Genomic DNA, 20,378 nt, shown 5'->3' on the forward strand with positions numbered 1-20,378 from the left:
GTTCTAGTTAATATTTACAGAAAAGTTAGGGAGGCTCAAAAAACCTTTCTTATAACCACGTATAGATGAACAGATCAAACGTTTAATGAATCACAATGTACTTACTTGCTCTGTTGATGGATCCGTCAATTCTGATCTCAATAAATGTTCTTGCTGAAAGATAAAAATGTCAATTTAAAAAATACAGAGGAATACTTGATGTTTGAGGCTAGTGTTGTTCTGTGTCAAACAATTCTAATAAGAGCTTTGTCTTCTCCCATCTATGAAACCACCATCCAGAGGCTGTTGTGTTCCATTCTTCCCTCCAAGGTTTCAAGCAAGCAGAACACCACCATCTCTTGTCATCCACAATTCTGACCCAAGATCTTCATTACCCTAATTAACCTTTCCTAACCCAACCATCTTGTTATAGGTTCAGTATTTCCTCCCATCCACCATTTCCTCCATTCCTGTTCATTCATACCCTTGATATTTGTTCCACTGCCATTATACCTTGCTCTTCCATGAGCCTCGCTCTTGTAAAGAAAAAAAAGCTATTACAATTGTCATTGGAAGGAAAATAAAGCTGATGTTTCAGGCATTATCACTTCAATGGAGGAAGAGAGGGACGAGCGCAATAAACTTTGCTTCCCACGACAGTTAGCATACATATGTAAACTGTCCAGTTGATAAAACTTGTCGTTCAAAAAATTAAACCTATTCTTCTCACATATACTATCTATCGCAGACAAAGCAACATGAGATGGCAAAATATTTATTTCACTTTGTTTTTCTCATTTATAATTATCATCCTTTGCAATTACATTTAAATTTCCCCTTTTTTATGGTGTAGCCCATAGGGCAATGTCGTCTGGAACAGCATTTGTCCATCTGGTGTATGTATGTATGCATGTATATGTATGTATGCATGTATGCATGTATGCCCCTTCTGCCGTATTTTGCGGGTTTATTCCCATTCAAATTAGTTTTCTCTGTAATCGTTGGTCCGTTTGACAAAGTTTCACCATAGGAGCGCCTCCTCCAGTAGAATATTTTTTAAATTATGATTATGACGTCATAGGTTACGTGGTCTGAGTCATCTTGGAAAAACGGAAAAATTTTGCACGTCTATATCTTCGAAAGTGCTCAATGGAAAACAAGTACAAAAAGTTTTAATTAAAACAAAAGCGCGTCGATGTTACACAATGCCTAGATGCAGCTGTGTCTATAACGTCGATGTTATAGGCACAGGACATTCCTATTGATTCGATTACTTGATGTTATTTTTGTGCAAAGTGAAAATATATCTCAGCAATTTCCCGTGTGTGGCGACAAATTTTAAATATATCTCGGCATTTTCCCGTCTGTTATTTCAGGCGGTGTATAACTGACCATGCCGTGATTGTAAAAAAATATATCTCGGCAATTTCTCGTGTGTAGCGACACGTGAACGAAGCTATGCTCCTCTCTCCACATTATTGTGACGATGTATAAATTAAATATTTCATCGTGACGATTGTCATCAAATGGACGAATTTTTAATATATCTCGGCATTTTCCCGTCTGTTATTTCGGGCGGTGTATGACTGACCATGCCGCGATTTAAACAAAATATATATATCTCGGCATTTTCCCGTCTCTTATTTCGGGCGGTGTATGACTAACCATTCCGCGATTTAAAAAAAAAAATCTCAATGGACTTGAAGTTACAGGCCTTTGAGAATTCATTTCGTTCTATAAAGGGCAACTTTCATCGGATGTTCTTCCCGTTTTTTTTCAACCGAGTCTAAAACTATGTTAGCGACTGTGAAAACTGGAATGATGTATCGAATTTGATTTGAAATAAAACTGTGAGAGGAAGACACCACGGGCCTACAAAACAGGCCTCAAAGCTATGCGAGTTAATAAAATGGTGGATATTTGTTTATATGAAGCCTCTCCCAAAATGGGTGGAGCTATGGTTCCCAGAATGGGTGGAGCTTTGAGGTTTTGTCTTCTCTGCAAGAACAAGAACAAGAAGAAGAAGAAGAAGAACAACAACAGCAGAGGGCACTATTAGCAGCGTCTGCGACGCGGCTAAAATTTGAAAAGTGGCTGATTGTAAAGTACTCCCCATGTGAAATAACAACATAACACATGTTAATGATGACGTTATATAAGTGTCTTCATTATGACGTCATAAATCGACAAGTAGAATACTTGACCCGATCAGCATGAAATTTATTGAGCATGATCTAGAGATAAATTGGTCAAGAAGAAAAAAATTGATGTCATTAGTCATGTGGAGAAGGCAGCCATATATTATGGCGTAGCTTGTAGGGCAAAAAAAGTGAAAAAAGTGAATCCAAAAAAGTTCTGACAGTGAGTCTGGAACAGTGTTTGTCTGTCCATCCAGTGTATGTATGGCTAAACATCCACCAATCAGAGCTGAATATATTGTCACATGACAGGGGAACAGCAGATCCTCCACTCAGCAGATCCAAACCTGGCTACACTGTTGTTAGACGATCAGACTTCTTATTTTTTTTGCAAAAATAGTAAGTGAATAGTAAAATATCATATATTGTGAATTTATCATTGTTTGCCATTGAACTTCATTTTCATAAAAATACATTAAATACAGTACCTTAAAGATGAATACTCGATAAAATGCATCAGGGCAAGTCAAATTTCACCTGGAGTCCTCAGTCTTGCAAAATCATATTCAAAATTACAAATAGAGATTGGCTGAATGGCATTGTGAATTTGGCTAAATATTCAACTGCATTCAGGGTATGACTTGCATTCATTTTTAAATTGGCTTATAATACTGTATCTGTGGCTTCGTACTGAAAATCTGGTACAGTGAATCCTGCAGTGAGGCAGTTGCCATCAAACAAGTTGCGTTCTCTTCATTGAAGGAAAAAACAACTGTGGGCAGCTGTTGTGATTCATATGACCATAAATCCTGCAACAAGTGTGTGTCCACTCAGGAGAATCAGGAAAGAACATCTGGTCAACTTTAAGTCCGAATTCTTGAACCGGTCTCCTTCCTCAATGACTTGGTGGCATCTTACAAAGTCTGCCTCTGAAGTATGCTCCCCCTTTATCCCCTCCCTCACTTCAAATGGCACCACAGCAGACTCTGTTTGCGAGAAGGCCAAATTTTCAATTCTGTGTTTGCTTCTAAATCTCACGTACCCAACCCATCATGTCCTGTAATTACCGTACCCACTCATACCTAAATGCACCTGGACACTATCTTTTTCACCGAGGAGGAAAGGTTTCTGGTAAACCTCAACTCCGAATCTGCAATGGACCCAGGGGGCATCAGCATCAGTGTCCTAAAACCTGCTCTGCCGCTCTTGCATTTCCTCATTCTGCTCTGTTCAACCATAATTTGCCCTAGGCCACCTTCTCTTTACTTGGACATGAGCCAACATCAGTGCATTTTGAAAAGGACACAAAAACAGATCCTCTTACCTGCAGGTATTTTTGGCTTGCTTCCAATTATAAGCAAAACCATGGAATCCATCATCGTAGTTGACATCATAACCTTTCTTTTCTCCAACTGCCTGATTTGAGACTATCAGTTTGGTTTCTGGCACAGTCACTCTACATTGAACATTCTGCTTCTGCTCTTCTACCAATGGCTGGAAGGCCCAAATCAGACAAAAGATCAGGGCCCTCTTTCTGGACATATCTCGAGCATTTGACAATCTGGCAGCTAACCTTTCTGTCCATGCTCTCAGCTGATGGCATCCAAGGCAACCTCCTCTCATAGATTGTTGACTCCATCCAATCTTGCTTTCTGCATGTAGCTCTCAATAACATTGTCTCTCTTCTTCTCTCTGTCGAAGCTAAATTGTCTCATTCTAATGATGTTCTGGGCCCAGTACTATTTCTAATCTTCATCAATACCCGGTGTGTACCCCAGTTTGGAATAGGTACACTGTATCCCTGCGTGTCGTAAGAGGCGACTAAAATGGTTTGCGTCAGGAAGAGCATCCGGCCACAAAAAACATTGCATCTCAAAAAGAGAACCATGACAATTACAACTACATATGGGCAGGGTACAGCCAGAAGTACCCCGTGGGGGACCACACTCCCTCTCGTCAAAACTCAAGGTGGAGAACCCGATCGAAGCAAGGGTGGAAATCACTCCATTTACGACGACGAAACGTCTGTTGCCCGAAGTGGAGATCGGTTTCTGAGGTTTGGGACATGGAATGTAGGGACAATAACAGGGAGATCAGGAGAAGTGGTGGAAGTATTGGTCAGAAGAAGAGTGGACATATGTTGTGTGCAAGAGACGAGATTGAAGGGAAGTGGTGTGAGAATAGTGAAGGGTAGGCAGGGACAGAAATACAAGTTTGTGTGGCAAGGGTGCCCGGAGGGCGTGCATGGCGTTGGTGTCCTGTTTTCTGAGGAGTTTGTAGACAATGTGGTGAGTGTGACGAGAGTGAGTGATAGGTCGATGATGGTGAAAATGATGATTGGAAAGATCTTGGTGAACGTCATCTCGGGATATGCTCCGCAGGTTGGTCGGAGCGATGAAGAGAAGGACAAGTTCTGGTGTGCAATAGAGAAGCTGATGGAAAACGTGAAAGATGAGGAAGTTGTTGTGGTAGGAGGAGACCTAAATGGACATGTGGGAAGGAGTATGGACGGTTTTGAGGGAGTTCATGGGGGTTACGGATATGGTGTGAGGAATGGAGAAGGTGAAAGGATTTTGGAGTTTGCTGATGGAGCTGATTTGTTGATTTGTAATACTCAGCTCCAGAAAGAGGATAATAAGCTTGTTACATACACGTCACGTGGGTCGATGACAACCGTTGACTACCTGATGGTGCGAAGGTGAGATAGGGGGCACCTCCAGGACACAAAGGTGATCCCGGAGGAGGAGGCTGTTTCACAGCACAATTTGGTTGTCTGCGACATAAGGGTGAAAGGTGCAAGGAGAGCTCGGCAGGTGAAGTACCAACCGAGAAAGAAGGTGTGGAGGTTGAAAGAGGTGACAGTAAAGGAGGCATCAAAAGAGAGGCTGAGTAGGGTAGAGGATGATGTGGTTGAGCTTGAAAGTGGTTGGATGTCAATGAAAGATAGTCTGTTGGGAGCCGTTGGTGAGGTATGTGGATGGACAAAAGGACCACCGAGGCACTCGGAAACATGGTGGTGGGAGGATGAAGTTGAAAAGAGGAATGACGAGAAGAGGAAGAAGTTCAAGGAGTGGCAGAAGGCGAAGGGTACAGGAGCAGAAAAAGCAGAGCATGAAAGTTATAAGGCAGCCAAGAAGGCAGCAAAGAAAGAGGCAGCAAAGGCACAGGAGGCATGTAGGAAAATGTTCGGAGAACGCTTGGATTTGGAAGAGGGTCAGAGAGCGGTATTCAGGATTGCAAAGCAGATAGTGAAAGAGAGGTGTGATGTGATGGCGGTGAGTTGCTTTAAGGATGAAGTGGGACAAATCGTTGTGGACCCAGATGGAATTAAATGAAGATGGAAGAGATATATGGAAATGCTGTTGAATGCAGAGACTGAATGGGATGGCAACATGGAGAGTAACACAGTTTTAGGACCGGCAGAGAAGATAACTGAGAAGGAAGTTGAGGAAGCGATAAAAGCAATGAAGAGTAGAAAAGCCGGAGGGCCAACGGGAGTTGTGGGAGATATGTTGAAGGCAGCTGGAAGTTGGGGGTGTGAAGAGAATGACAGAGATCTTTAATCTGGTGGTGAAAGGCTGCATTCCAGTGGATTGGGAACTGAGTACCCTCGTCCCTCTATACAAGGGGAAAGGTGACCCTCTGGAGTGTGGCTCGTATCGAGCAATAGTTATTGGAGCATGGAATGAAGGTATTGGAAAGGGTGTTGGAGAGGAGGATAAGGAAGAAAGTGACGATCGGCAAATGCAGTTTGGATTTATGCCAGGAAGAGGAACGACAGACGCGCTTTTTATTGTAAGGCAGTTGCAGGAGAAGTACATGGAGAAGAGGAAGAAGTTGTTTCTTGGGTTTGTTGATCTGGAGAAAGCATTCGATAGGGTTCCACGTGAAGTAGTGACATGGGCATTGAGGAAGTTAGGAGTGGAGGAATGTTTGATCAGAGTAGTGATGGCAATGTACAAAAGAGCGTGCATAGCTGTAAGGACGAAGGACGGGAACAGTGGCGAGTTTGAAGTGAAGGTGGGAGTGCATCAGGGGTCGGTACTAAGTCCACTACTATTTGTAGCTGTGATGGAGGTGCTGGCTCAGAACGTAAAGGAGGGTTTACCGTGGGAGTTGTTGTATGCAGATGATCTAGTGGTGATTGCGGAAAGTATGGATGGACTGAAGGAAAAGATGAACAAGTGAAAGGACTGTATGGAGACAAAAGGTCTGAAGGTGAATATCGGAAAGACGAAGGTGATGGCAAGTGGTAAAGCATGTGGTGAGGTGGAAAGAACTGGGAAGTGGCCGTGTTCTGTGTGCAGGAAAGTGTCGGAGTGAACTCCATTCAATGTACAATGTGCGCTGAGTGGGTTCATCAAAAATGTAGTGGTCTGAGAGGATCATTAACCAGTGTGGCAGCTACATTCAAGTGTAAGGTGTGCACAGAGGGAGCTGCAGATGGAGGAAATGTTGAGTTGGATCTAGGAGACGGCATGAAGCTGGAAGGTGTAAAAACATTTTGCTACCTCGGAGACATGCTGAATGGAGAAGGTGGATCAGACTCAGCAATGGTTGCTGGAGTGAGATGTGCATGGAAGAAGTTTCGGGAACTGAGTGGCGTGCTGTCAAGGAGGGGAGTGTCGTTGAAGCTGAAGGGAAAGGTGTATGCTGCATGCGTGAGAAGTGTTATGATTTATGGGAGCGAGACATGGGTAATGAACGTAGAGCAGCAACGAAGGCTGGAAAGGGTGGAAATGCGAATGGTTCGGTTGATGTGTGGAGTATCGTTGAGAGAGAGGAAGACAAATGATGAATTGCGAAAGATGATCGGAATAGAGCCTGTGATGGATGCTGTGAAGAGAAACAGGTTGATATGGTTTGGTCATGTGTTGAGGAAGGATGAAAGTGACTGGTTGAGAAGAGTGATGGAAATGAATGTAGAAGGAAGTGGAGGACGGGGAAGACCGGGAAAGACTTGGCTAAATATGGTCGAAGAAGAAATGCGGGCAAGGGGGTTAACAAGGGAAGATGCAGAAAATATGGCAAAATGAGGAATATTGTCATGGGGACAGCAAGGCTAACCCCAGCTCTAGCAGGGAAAATGGCCTTAAAATGCCTGTTGTTGTTGTTGTTGTATCAATGATCTTTCTGACTGAAAAATTGTCTTTGCTGATGACTATCCTCTACTGTAATATCCCTCATCATTTTTTTTTTATATTTTTTTTTTTGTATACTGAATCGAGGCTCGTGAAAGAGCTAACATTTACTTCACAAACAAATCAACCAGACAAACAAAATATATAAAAAGAGGGAGCGGAAGACAAGATGGGGAGAGAAGGGGAAGCACACAAACACAACATTTGAGAGCAGGGAGATGTGTGGAAGGGAGAGGGCTTGGGGGGAGGAGGCGTGGGAAGGGGGGGGGGGGGGAGGGAGAAACTGATATGCAGGCAGCCCCATCCCTCTCTGCAGGCTTTGATAGAATCAGGGGCTCGTGATAGAATGGAGAATATAGATCAGGGCTTGATAGATTTGAGAATATTGATCAGGCCTTGATAGATTTGAGAATATAGATATGAATCTTTATGAATCACTATGTGTTTACCTGCTCTGTTGATTGATCCTTCATATCTGAACTCGAGGAAACTTCATGCTGAAAAACAGAAGAAGAGATTTAAATAGCAGTTCAAGATCTATTGCATCTTATTTTCTGCAGAAGGAAAAATATTTTCCAAAAATGGTGAAACTTTCACCATTTCCCAACACATCCCACAGCAATATGAATACACTTTTCCCATCGGTGTGGCAGTGTTTTAATGGCAGCTTCAAACACGTTTTTGAAATCAGTACACAGCCACTTCGGGACTTTGGTCTTCACTGCCAAACCTAATGTCTTCCAAGTGTTTCTTTGGTGGCCGAAAGAGGTGAAAGTTGCAACATAACAGCTGTAAGGTGGATGGTTTCAAACCTCCCACAGGCCATCCCCATCTGAACAAGTGTTTCAATGTTCACATTTGCTGTGTGAGGTCTCACATTGTCACACAACAATGCAACACACTGCGGAGCATTTCTGGCTGCTGTCTGTGAATTTCAATGTGAACATTGTTGTGTAGGAGGCCATTGTAATACTGATGTTTTGTTGTTATTTTTGCTGTCAAGCAAATTGACATGGATCAGTCCTTGGCAGTCCCAAACACTAAGCAACATTTTTCTGGCAGATGTCGTGGTCTTAATTGAACTTATTTGGTCATGCAGTACCATTTTAACATCATTTAATGCTCAGCGCTTGCTTTCGAGTGTGTAGTGGTAAACCCGAGATTCATCACATTGCAATTAATGTTTAGAAAGTCATCCGTCTCCAAGTACGTAATGTTGTTGAAGTGCACATTCCACTGTCACATGAGTAGCCTTTTGACCAAAGGAATGAAATTTTGGTGATCCACTTTGCACTCATTTTTGAGAACTCAAGGTGCGAGTGGATGATTGTATCCACACTCCTGATATCGATTCCATCTTCTTAAATATCAAGCACAAATATGTGACAGTTTTTTGGAATTGGACATTCATTTATTTGGATACTAGTGAAACTATCCTTGGTGGGCAATGCAGTCGCTTTGTAACAGGAATATTAAGACAGGAGGAGGGTGAGAGGGAAGGGTGAGCAGAAGGGGGAGAGAGAAGAGGAGAGGGAGGTGGGAGGGAGTTTGGAGGGAGGTGGAAGGGAGGGAGGATGGAGGGGAAAGAGGAGGGGAGGAGGCATGCACACCCCTCCTTACTTCAACAGACAGTAGAACCACAATAAGGGTTATTAGTCAGGTTCACTATGTTTTTTCGTTCAAAATCATGGTAGATTAGCAAACCTATACATTTTTGGAAACGTTATTACATGGAAAATCTGAAAATCAATGTTTACATTTGCCAATTCCGACCAATTCGATTCGACCAATTCGACCAATCGACCAATTCCATTGGACCAATTCGACCATTCGACCAATCGCTTCGATCGACCATTCGACCATTCGACCAATTCGATTCGATTCATCGAATTCGATTCGATCGACCATTCGACCAATTCGATTTGCCAATCAATTTGACCGACCTTTACTTGTGTGGAACGGACTGTGAAAACGATGCGGACTATATCGTCGGATACGACACACTGGACAGTGATGACGAACTCTAAATGGCATATTCTGTAATCGTGTATGTTTGATGCCATTGACTGCCTGTGTATATTTTGTCATTGACTGCCTGTGTAGATGTGAAGTTATACTGACTGCATGTGTACATATGATTTTGCTGACTGCCTGTGTATGTTTGGTGATATGAATTATTGTGACACATTTTGATGTTATTAACTGCCTGTACAAAATGATAACATGTATTTGATTATGCAACTTATCGTGAATATAAAGACAGTATTTTGCAATTCAAAACCTTTGATTCGTGTCTTACCATTCCCCATAGCACTAATTTGATACTTTCATTGGATTCCTTGTCCCTGAAAATATAGGTTTAGTATATTTTAAAAAGTTTTTAGGGTAATTAGAGGCAGAAATAGAACAAAATATGTATTTTACAGTGGCCATTTTGAAAATCCAAAATGGCCGCCATACAGGTATCTCTCCAAATGTAAACATTGATTTTTAGTTTCCTTATGCTATAACCTTTCCAAAAATGTATAGGTTTGCTAATCTACCATGATTTTGAACGAAATATAATTTATTGACAGAGTGAACCTGACTATATTGAAAAGTGAATCAATGCAGGGTACACAGCTGCAATAAAGGTTAAACAATATATAGCCAACATCATGGTTTCTAAGAGATGATTGAATACCAATGGTCAGTTAAAATGTTGGAGAAAAGCACGAAGGCATGAGCCCCAAACTTTTCTGGAAAGTCCGAAATCATAAATGGAAAATTGTTGACTTGAAGTATAATACAGCAATCTGTTTTTCCTTTCTTTAATAGGAAGATTATGAGGGTCTAGAACCATATTGCAGACCGTCCAATAGAGAATAAAGATCAGAGTCTTTGTGAATCGCAATGTGCTTACATCCTCTGATGACTCTATCAATTCTGATTTCAAGGAATCTTCTTGCTGAAAAACAAAAAAGAGGAGATTGAAAAAAAATTAATGTGACACACAGGCCTTCACATGTTATTCACACCCCTTGACATTTTTCATATTTTGTTGTGTTACAGCCTGAATTTAAAATGGATGAAATTGAGATTTTTTGTCACTGATCTACACATATTACCCCATAATGTCAGTGAAATATGTATTTTTCGAATTTTTTTACAAAATAATTTAAAATGAAAGGCTCAAATGTCTCAAGTCAATAAGAATTCAACCCCTTTGCTATTACACTCCAAATTGAGCTCAGGTGCATCCAGTTTCCTTTGATCGTCCTTGAGATGTCTCTACAACTTGATTGGAGTCCACTTGCACCAATTCAATTGATAGGACATGATTGATAGGTATTTTGTGTAGATTAGTGACAAAAAAAATCTCAATTTAATCCATTTTAAATTCAGGCTGTAATCCAACAAAATGTAAAAAATGTCAAGGGGTGTGAATACTTTCTGAAGGCACTGAATGTGTGTCTGTCCAGGCCATAACTTTTCTATCATGTTTGCTTTTGTCATTAAATTTTCAACAAGCTTTATTTTGAGAATATGGAGAACATAATTAAAATTGGGTCAAAATGTGAAAGGGCAAAGTCGTAGTGACTGGAAATAGCCCTTATTTCCCCTGCCGCAGCACATCAAGCACGAGACTCCTTTTTTTTTTAATAGCTTTCGTGATTTTTATTTATTTATTTACCCTTGAGCTTCAGCATGTCTGTCCAGGCCATAACGTTTTTACGAATTGAGTTTTTGTCATCAAACTTCAACAAACCTTTATTTATGAGAACACCTATGGAGAAAACAAATGAATAATATGTACAATTTTTTAAACTATCGTTTTCATCAACTTTAGTACAAGTACAAAGCGGACATGGACGGGCTTTGCATTTTGAGATGCTTTCTGTTCTGTACACCGCTCCTTTCCTGTTCCATGTCCAGATGCTGCATGGGAGCAAGCGCCGAAAAGGCGTACTCAGTTTTCACTTAGTTTGCTTCCGTTCTTGTTCGTTTGGCCAGACAATATCTCAGCCATCCTTTGAGCAAGAAAGCTGATATTTGGACATGACAGTGACCAAGTGATTTGGCTGTAAAGGGCGTTTTGGATTTATTGAATAATCAATAAATCGATTAATTATTAAATTTTTCCCATTAATTGATTTTCAAAAACTTAGATTTGGATGAAAGAGTGGTGCTTCAGGTATGCCATTAGTAAATTGATTAAGAAATTAATTATTCTATGATTAGTATTTAGTTATTTTAATTAGACAATTAATCAATCAATTATTGTATACCGCTCCCTCCAAATTCCATCTCCATGTGCTGCAAGGAGACTGCTGGGCACCAAAAGTGCCCCAACGATGTCGTGCGCTTGTGGGTATGTTATTATTTATTTATTTGGTATGGAGGCTGTGTACTTTGCATGTTGCTCTAATTACTTCCGCCACCAAAGGTGGATGTGACACGGACGAAATGATTTGATTTCGGTGAAGATCCGTATTCGTATCCGGCCAGTATAATTTTTTAAGTGATTCTTCACCATTGGGAGATGTGGATGGCCAAACACGATATATAGCAGGACATCTCAAAAAGTTGTGGATGTCGATTTTGATTAAATGTGATTCTGCATTGTGATTTTCTGGTGTACTATGGGGTACAAAACGTACACTGTCCTCCTGGTGGAGGTCTGCTCTCTACAGAGTGCCATTCTAGTTGTTTTTGTTTTGCTTTCTAGTTTTTACCTCCACCACCAAAGGTGGATGGAGGTTATGTTTTCACCCATGTCTGTCTGTCTGTTTGTCCGTTTGTGAACAACATATCTCAAAGTTGTGGACGGATGCGGACAAAATTTAGCAGAGATGTGAAGTATGTGACAAGGACGAAATGATTAGATTTTGGTGAGGATCCGGATTCTGATCTGGCTACTAGAAATTTTGGAGCGATTCTTCACCATTGGGAGATCGAGCCAAAAACGATACATAGCAGGATATCTCAAAAAGTTATGGATGGATTTGGACGAAACTTGTTTGACAGAATGGGTCTGTTAATTTTTGAAGAATAGATTCAATTTTGGTGAAGATTCGGATCCGGATCCGGATCCAGCTTGTGGAATTTTTTAAAGTGATTCTTCACCATTGAGTGATATGGCCAACGAGGCAGAGGTCTGCTCTCCACCGAGTGCCGTTCTAGTTTTGTTTTGTTTTTACCTTTTGCCTTGCTTTCATTTGAATTAACTTCAGTTGCCTCTTTCGCTTCTCCTCCTCTTCTGGATTAACATCGGGCTTGCTTGGTTTTTCTGATGTTCTTTCTCTGCCGATTAGAAATCTGCAAAGCAGAATACAGTAAGTATAATGAAAATTTCAATTCCGTGCAGGGTTAAAGTTTTTGCAATAATTGGTGTATTATTACAACGTGGATGTTTTATATTTCTGTTAATGTTGTAAAATATATTAAAAGTAAGTAATTGCACAGGGATTTGGGGATATCGGGAGAGGCAAAAAAAATCATAATGCCAATACATGCTCAGACATCTATAATATACATCCATAATCATACCCTGTTTCCATATCATTGATTCAGCCAAAGCAGTGACATGGCTGAGAACAAACTCTGGAAAAGTCACCACTCTGTAGCAGCATGGTTTTTTTCCAAGGTCTGAGGCTCGTAGTGGAACTGACACACACACAGACTGACACACACAGACTGACACACACAGACTGACACACACAGACTGACACACACAGACTGACACACACAGACTGACACACACAGACTGACACACACAGACTGACACACACAGAATGACACACACAGACTGACACACACAGACTGACACACACAGACTGACACACACAGACTGACACACACAGACTGACACACACAGACTGACACACACAGACTGACACACACAGACTGACACACACAGACTGACTGACACACACAGACTGACACACACAGACTGACACACACAGACTGACACACACAGACTGACACACACAGACTGACACACACAGACTGACACACACAGACTGACACACACAGACTGACACACACAGACTGACACACACAGACTGACACACACAGACTGACACACACAGACTGACACACAGACCGACACACAGACCGACACACAGACCGACACACACAGACCGACACACACAGACCGACACACACAGACCGACACACACAGACCGACACACACAGACCGACACACACAGACCGACACACACAGACCGACACACACAGACCGACACACACAGACCGACACACACAGACCGACACACACAGACCGACACACACAGACCGACACACACAGACCGACACACACAGACCGACACACACAGACCGACACACACAGACCGACACACACAGACCGACACACACAGACCGACACACACAGACCGACACACACAGACCGACACACACAGACCGACACACACAGACCGACACACACAGACCGACACACACAGACCGACACACACAGACCGACACACACAGACCGACACACACAGACCGACACACACACAGACTGACACACACAGACTGACACACAGAGACTGACACACAGAGACTGACACACAGAGACTGACACACAGAGACTGACACACAGAGACTGACACACAGAGACTGACACACAGAGACTGACACACAGAGACTGACACACAGAGACTGACACACAGAGACACACACAGAGACACACACAGAGACACACACAGAGACACACACACACACCTCATCCATTTTATTGATAGGAACATCATGGAATATGTACCATATAGTATTGTGGGAGGGGAGAAACACAAGGTATTTATGAGGTAGAGTGATTAAATATTTAGTGCCAGAGTTTTAGAGCTAAGTGGAGAAAGTTTTGGGGAAGCAATGTTTAAGAGCTGTGGCTGAAGTTGTTTCGTTTTACCTCCGCCAACGAAGGTAGGTGGAGGTTATGTCTTCACCCCTGTCAGTCTGTTTGTTACTTGCAAAATCGAAGATTTTTTTCCAAGTATATCGGTCGGGTGTTTGTTTGCCCGTTTGTGAACAAGATATCTCAAAAAGTTGTGGATGGATGGATGTGGTCCAATCAATTGAATTTACCACAGGTGGACTCAAATCAAGGTGTAGAAACATCTCAAAGATGATCAAGAGAAATGGGAGGTACCCGAGGTAAATTTCAAGTGTCATAGCAAAGGGTCTGAATACTTGTGTCAATGTGATATTTCAGTTTTTTATTTTTAATAAATTTGCAAAACTTTCTAAAATCCTGTTTTCTTTGTCATTATGGGGTATTGAGTGTAGATTGATGAGGAAAAAAATGAATTCAAACGATTTCAGCAAAAGGCTGCAACATAACAAAAAGGTGAAAAAAGTGAAGGGGTCTGAATACTTTCTGATTGCACTGTATGCCACATGTACAGACGTACTGAACTGAATGCCTAACCCTGCTTTTCGCTTTAAGAGTGCAGGGTAATTACCCTTTAAAAAACATTCATTCAAAAATTATTCAGAATTACCCCTTAGAAATCATTTAGAATTACCCCTGAGAACAATTTCATTGCCCTTTTGTCATAAAGCTTCCAACATATGCAAACGAAAGTAACAAAAATGAATAAATTTATATCAAAAACAGGACTCAACATAAACACGAAGAAAACAGAGGTTTTGAGGGTTAATAGTAAAAGCAACAGAATTCAAATTGTCGACGAATATTTAAGTGATGTTGATATGTAAACATACTTTGGGGCCATTGACAGCAAAGAAGGAGGAGGGGAAGAAGATATAAGGAAAACAAGTGAATCCTCTTGGATTGCGCTGAGGTTCGGGCATGGAATTTCGAGCCTCGATCTTGTATACAAAAATAATAATAATAAGAAGAAGAACCTTGGGCCGAATCTCGCGCTTCACCAGTGCGCGTGCGCGAATTTACGTCACGTCGGCAGCGAGAAGGGGTTCCCCAACACGAACCAATCAGGAACTGCCACGTCACACTTATATGATCTCAGAATTCCTGTGACAGGAATTCGCGTTACACTGGCTGGAAGTCATTCGCTAGAGGCGCTTCCTCAGCGCTAATAATTTGTAAAGCTATGGTATCCTTCATGAAACTCAAACAAATATGGAGCTCAAGCTCTTATACATTGAAAACTAAATTAAGAGTGTTTAACTCACTTGTCAAATCAAAACTACTATATGGATGTGAGGTTCGGAAGGTAAACGAAGGGGACGATTGGAAACTCGACACATTTATGTTGAAACGTCTGTGAAGGATTTTGAAAATCAGATGACCATACATCGTGCCAAGTGAAGAACTACTTAAAAAACCCAGTCATGAAGATCAGTGATGAAGTCAAGACCAGAAGATGGAAATCAATTGGACATGTGCTAAGAATGAATGATGATAGCAACTGTATGACAGCATTGCCCAAAAGAAGAAGGAAAGTGGGATGTCCAAGAACAACCTGGAGAAGAACAGTGGAAAAAGAAAGACAAGAGATAGGATGGAGATCATGGAATGAAGTCAGGCCAATGAAGCCAATTGGGATAAGTACATTTCTGGTATTGCTGAGAGGGCTTCCAAGCGATTTGGTTGTCTTTAGAGAGCGCAGAGGTATTTACCTCCTGATGCTGTCTTGTACTTGTGCAAGACAATTATACGTCTCCTCATGGACTGTTGCAACATTTGGGCTGGGGCTTCAGCCTGCCACTTATCTTTCCTTGATAGAGTTCAGAAATGCATAGTTGGTGCAGAGAAGGGTTCAACTTTTCAACAACTCTCACCGTAGGTCAGTTTCCACTCTTAATTTGTTCGACAGATATTTTCATGGCAAATGTTCCACTGGCCTAACTTACTTCCTCCTGTACGAGTGTTTGGATGCAAGACTCGGCATGCCATCTCTCCACATCGGTACACTGCAGCCAATCCAAAGTGTGGAACAAAATGCTCTGCAAATAGTTTTTTCCCCTTGTGCTGTCTCGCTTTGAAATTCACTTCCTGTAACGTGCTTGCCATTATCGCATGATCAGCACAGCTTGAACAAAATATATAAATTCCGACTTCCTACATCTTTGAAGCTTCATCTCATTTTGCCAGACTTTTGGAGATGAACGCTCTATTTTTTGTATTCTTTGCCTTGTATTTCAAGAGTGTTGCTCCCCTTGTATCACCTCCCAATCACCTCCTTTGTGAATGTCTTCTTTTTTTACTAACTTATTTTTATTTTTTATTTTTCTTGTATACAGAGTCGAGGCTCATGTAAGAGCCAACACATTAAACACATAAACATGCACGAACACATAAAACATACAATAGAGGGAGTGGGAGACAAGAGGGGTGGGAGAGAGAGGAAGCACACAAGAACAGTAGAGAACAGGGAAGTCGGTAGATCTGTGGAAGGGAGATGGATGGGGGAAGGGGGCGAGGAGTACACAGTATAAAGCAAATGAACACTATTAGGAATTTCATGAATGAAGTCGGAGATTGAAAGAGGCGGATTTGGGGTGTTTCAACAGGGGTAGAAAATGTCAAGGTTTTGGATGGGGGAAGATAAGAGATGGTGGTGAACAGCTGCTTTAATGACCTGGAGGGAGGAGTGGGATTGAAGAGAGTGGGGGAGTTTATTCCAGAGGTGGGAGAAAAGAGGAATTAAAGAGTGAAGGTGAGCAGTCTTGATTTTGGCAGTTTCACCAGAAGAGGGTTGCTGGCAGATCTTGTGTGTCCAGCAGGAATATTTTGGGGACAGAGCACAGACAGAGCAGGGGGAGCAAGGCCGGAGAGGAGTCGGTAGAAGACAAAGCCCACCAACCTGCCTGCGGTGAGTGAGTGAAAGGCCCTCAGACTCAGCTTCATCGCGGGAAATGCCAATGATTCTGAAAGATTTGGTTTCAACTGCGTGAAGCCGAGCTAGGTGTGAGGCAGGAGCACTGGCCCAGAGGGGAGAGCAGTATTCCATTGCGCTGCGGATGAAAGCTTTGTATGTGGTGAGGAGGTCAGGTGTGCCAAGGAAGGACTTCGCACGACGGAGGATGCCCAGATGGCGACTGGCTTTGGAGGCCAGCTTGGAAATGTGGTTTTTCCCAGGAAATACCATGGAAGATAGTGAGACCCAAAAGCTTGAGGGACAGATCTTCTTCGAGAGGATCATTGCGAAAGGGGATGGGAAAGTTTTCCAGGTGGTCTTTTCAGAGAGACATCGTAAGAGTGTGAGATTTGTCAGGATTGAAAGACATGTTCTCCTTCTTTGACCAGTTTGTGACTTTATCCAGGTCTGCAGAGAGTGAAGAGGCTGTAGACTGCTGAACTGAGGTTTAATTTTATTATATTTGTTTTGCTTTAACTTTATCTACCTTTCCTCTAGAACCGTACCTCAAGTGGCTTTATGCCTTGTTTGGGGCAAATTTCCATTCAAAGAAAACAGTTGCTTAACACCTTAACTAGACATATTTTGCATTTTTCTAAAATCTAAAGTTAAATATTTCCCATTTAATAAATAGAAACCATAAGAAACGCATTCTTGAATGTTAATCTCAAACCTGATAAACTAGTTTTGGTGTTTCCACAACTGCTCAAAATGTTCTATTATACAACACCAGAATAACTTTCTGATGGCACCACTTTCAAAGTCTATAATTAGATTTTAAAAAGTGAGTACACCTATTGATTTAATCACAAACAGCTGTGTTGAAAACCCAGACAAAATTGTTCGAGAACGATTAATACAAGAATGCTCAAGAATCGATTTTTTAAAAGCACATTTGACCTTTCATGTTGACGTTGCCATTGTAAAAATCCCTTTGAACCATGTCACCAATTCTTACCGTACAACATTATTTGTGTTTCTCAGGACGCTTGCAGAAAAGCTTTGAGACACACCAACCATGCTGATGTCGTCAACCTCAACCACTTGATCATCTTTCTTTATTCTGCACATACGAGTTCAATTTCAGTATTATACATTGATTTTCAAGACAGAATGATTACGCAAGAATTATAGTTGCACAACATGGGCATTATAATGTACATGAAAATCCTTTACTTATCTAAATTTACAAAATCTGTACACAGCTTAGAAGAAGATGCAGGAACTAATCCAAATGACTACTCTTGCTCAAAAATGTCACAGAATATTTTCTACCTTTCCAAAATAAAATCTCCTAAGGATCTCAGCGCTCATGAGAAATTATTGGAAGGGAACCTTCACAGGATCATTGAAGATGGGTCAGTTTGTTTATTATTTCCTCAAAAGGACAGTGTAAATTTCATGTAGTGTTCTTTCATTAATCACACAAAAATGGCAGTTCAATATTTGCATGTGACTCTACCCAGGAAAGGAACATATAATCTGAGAGCTGATTTGAGAACGAATGGATATCAATGATATATTCTGCAACCTGGTTTAATTGAGAAATTGTTCAAATCCACTGTACTTACCGGCCATCTTTGTGAGCTGCTCCACCTTCAAACACCTCCTTGACGAAAATTGCCAGCTTTTCCATGTTAATGTCCAAGTTGGAACCGACTCCATAAATGCCCAAGCCAAGTCCCGCTTCACCTATACAGATTGAAGAGAAAATGAAGAGCAAGCGCTAAGAATTGCCACGTAAACCTAATCAGTCTTTATTGCGAACTGCAAGTGTTGATTGAAATATTAGAACAAAATGTTGCGTGATGATAAAACAGAAACTACAGCGAACAATGAATAGTGACATAAGAAACTGTAAAACAAAAAATACTTGCAGATCTAACATAAAGTTGTTGTTTTTTTTGTGTTGTTTTTTTGTTATACATAATCGAGGCTCATGAAAGAGCTAACATTTATCACACAAACAAATCAAACAGACAAACAAAAAGTGTATAAAAAGGGGAGCGGTAGACAAGATGGGGAGAGAAGGGGAAGCACATAAACACAACATTTGTGAGGGACATCGGGAATGTGTGGGAGGGGGAGAGGGCTTGGGGGGAGGCGGCGTGGGAAGGGGAGGAGGGGTGGTAGAAGTAAAGTTGCTGAAGTAAAGTTTGAAGTTGGGAAGAAGCATATTTAGAATAGAAGGCACTGCCAACTAGTATAGCTGAGAGTAAACAATGCTTCTAACGTTTTGACCAGCATGGTCTTCATGCAGGACTGTCATACAAGATTTACGAGCTGGTAAATTTTTGATAGTTTCTATACTAGAACGGTACTCAGTAAAGAGCATACCTCTGCCTGGTGAACAGTTTACGTTTTATATCCCACTGATCGGCGGGATCTGGATTCAGACCTGAACCAAAATCTAATCGGCTTGTTCTCGTCACCTAACCAACTCGTTCACCAAGCTTATTCATAACTCGTCCATAACTTTTTTTAAATATGTTATATAATTGCTTTTCATCCGATCTCTCAATGGTAAATAATCACTTGAAAATTAAATAATTCTCGTATCCGAATCCATATTTAGATCTTCATCAAAATCGAAACGATTAGTCCGTGTTATACACCCAACCTCTCAACCAAGTTTCGTCCAAATCCGTCCATAACTTTTTGAGATATCCTGCGATGTATCGTTTTTGCTCCAATCACTCAATGGTGAAGAATCACTTAAACAATTAAATAATTCTCATATACGAATCCATATTCACATCTTCATCAAAATCGAATCGATTCTTCTTTGTCACACACACAACTTGCCCAACTAAGTTTCGTCTAAATCCGTCCACAACTTTTTTGAGATATCCTGCTATGTATCGTTTTGGCCCGATCTCCCAATGGTGAGAAATCACTTTTAAAATTCTATGAGTCAATTCCGAAACCGGATCTTCACCAAAATCTAATAATTTCGTTCTTGTCACATATGCTACATCTCTGCCAAATTTCGTCCGAATCCGTCCACAACTTTGAGATATCTTGTTCACAAACAGAGACAGAGCTCATGGAGGAATTGTCACACACACAAATCACACATTCAGATGCAGACAAAGCCAGCAGACAACACAAAGTGTGACATCAGACAGATATGGATGTTGGCCTTGGGGAAAGTTACTTTCCAAACACACAGGGTGCAGGCGGTTCCATTTAGTGATGTGACTATTCTCTCTGCAATTATTGTGGCAATTTTACAGAAACCCAACAAAGGGGGTTTGGCTGTGTTCTATACTCTAAATGCTGGGAATCAAGTGAGG

At 41.3% G+C, this 20,378-nt stretch overlaps 1 protein-coding gene across 9 annotated transcripts in view; it reads right to left on the reverse strand.

The window, feature by feature from the left end:
* Positions 1-20,378, reverse strand: part of LOC137436893 (neurabin-1) — a 74,662-nt gene that overhangs the window by 36,168 nt on the left and 18,116 nt on the right. For 7 of the 9 annotated variants that reach the window (XR_010986387.2, XR_013624930.1, XR_013624928.1 and 4 more), the window contains 6 exons: positions 18,654-18,774; positions 18,041-18,145; positions 12,439-12,556; positions 10,161-10,205; positions 7,708-7,755; positions 106-153 (listed from right to left, as the gene is read on the reverse strand). Coding sequence is in view for 6 of the 9 variants with exons in the window: in XM_068131114.2 (XP_067987215.2) it covers positions 106-153; positions 7,708-7,755; positions 10,161-10,205; positions 12,439-12,556; positions 18,041-18,145; positions 18,654-18,774 (485 nt within the window). In the remaining 3 variants the exon portion in view is untranslated. The remainder of the gene's footprint in view (positions 1-105; positions 154-7,707; positions 7,756-10,160; positions 10,206-12,438; positions 12,557-18,040; positions 18,146-18,653; positions 18,775-20,378) is intronic. The other 2 variants (XM_078786491.1, XM_068131121.2) reach the window with 1 other exon arrangement.

This window comes from Myxine glutinosa, chromosome 1, assembly GCF_964187855.1.
Source record: "Myxine glutinosa chromosome 1, kmMyxGlut1.1, whole genome shotgun sequence".
NCBI lineage: Eukaryota > Metazoa > Chordata > Myxini > Myxiniformes > Myxinidae > Myxine > Myxine glutinosa.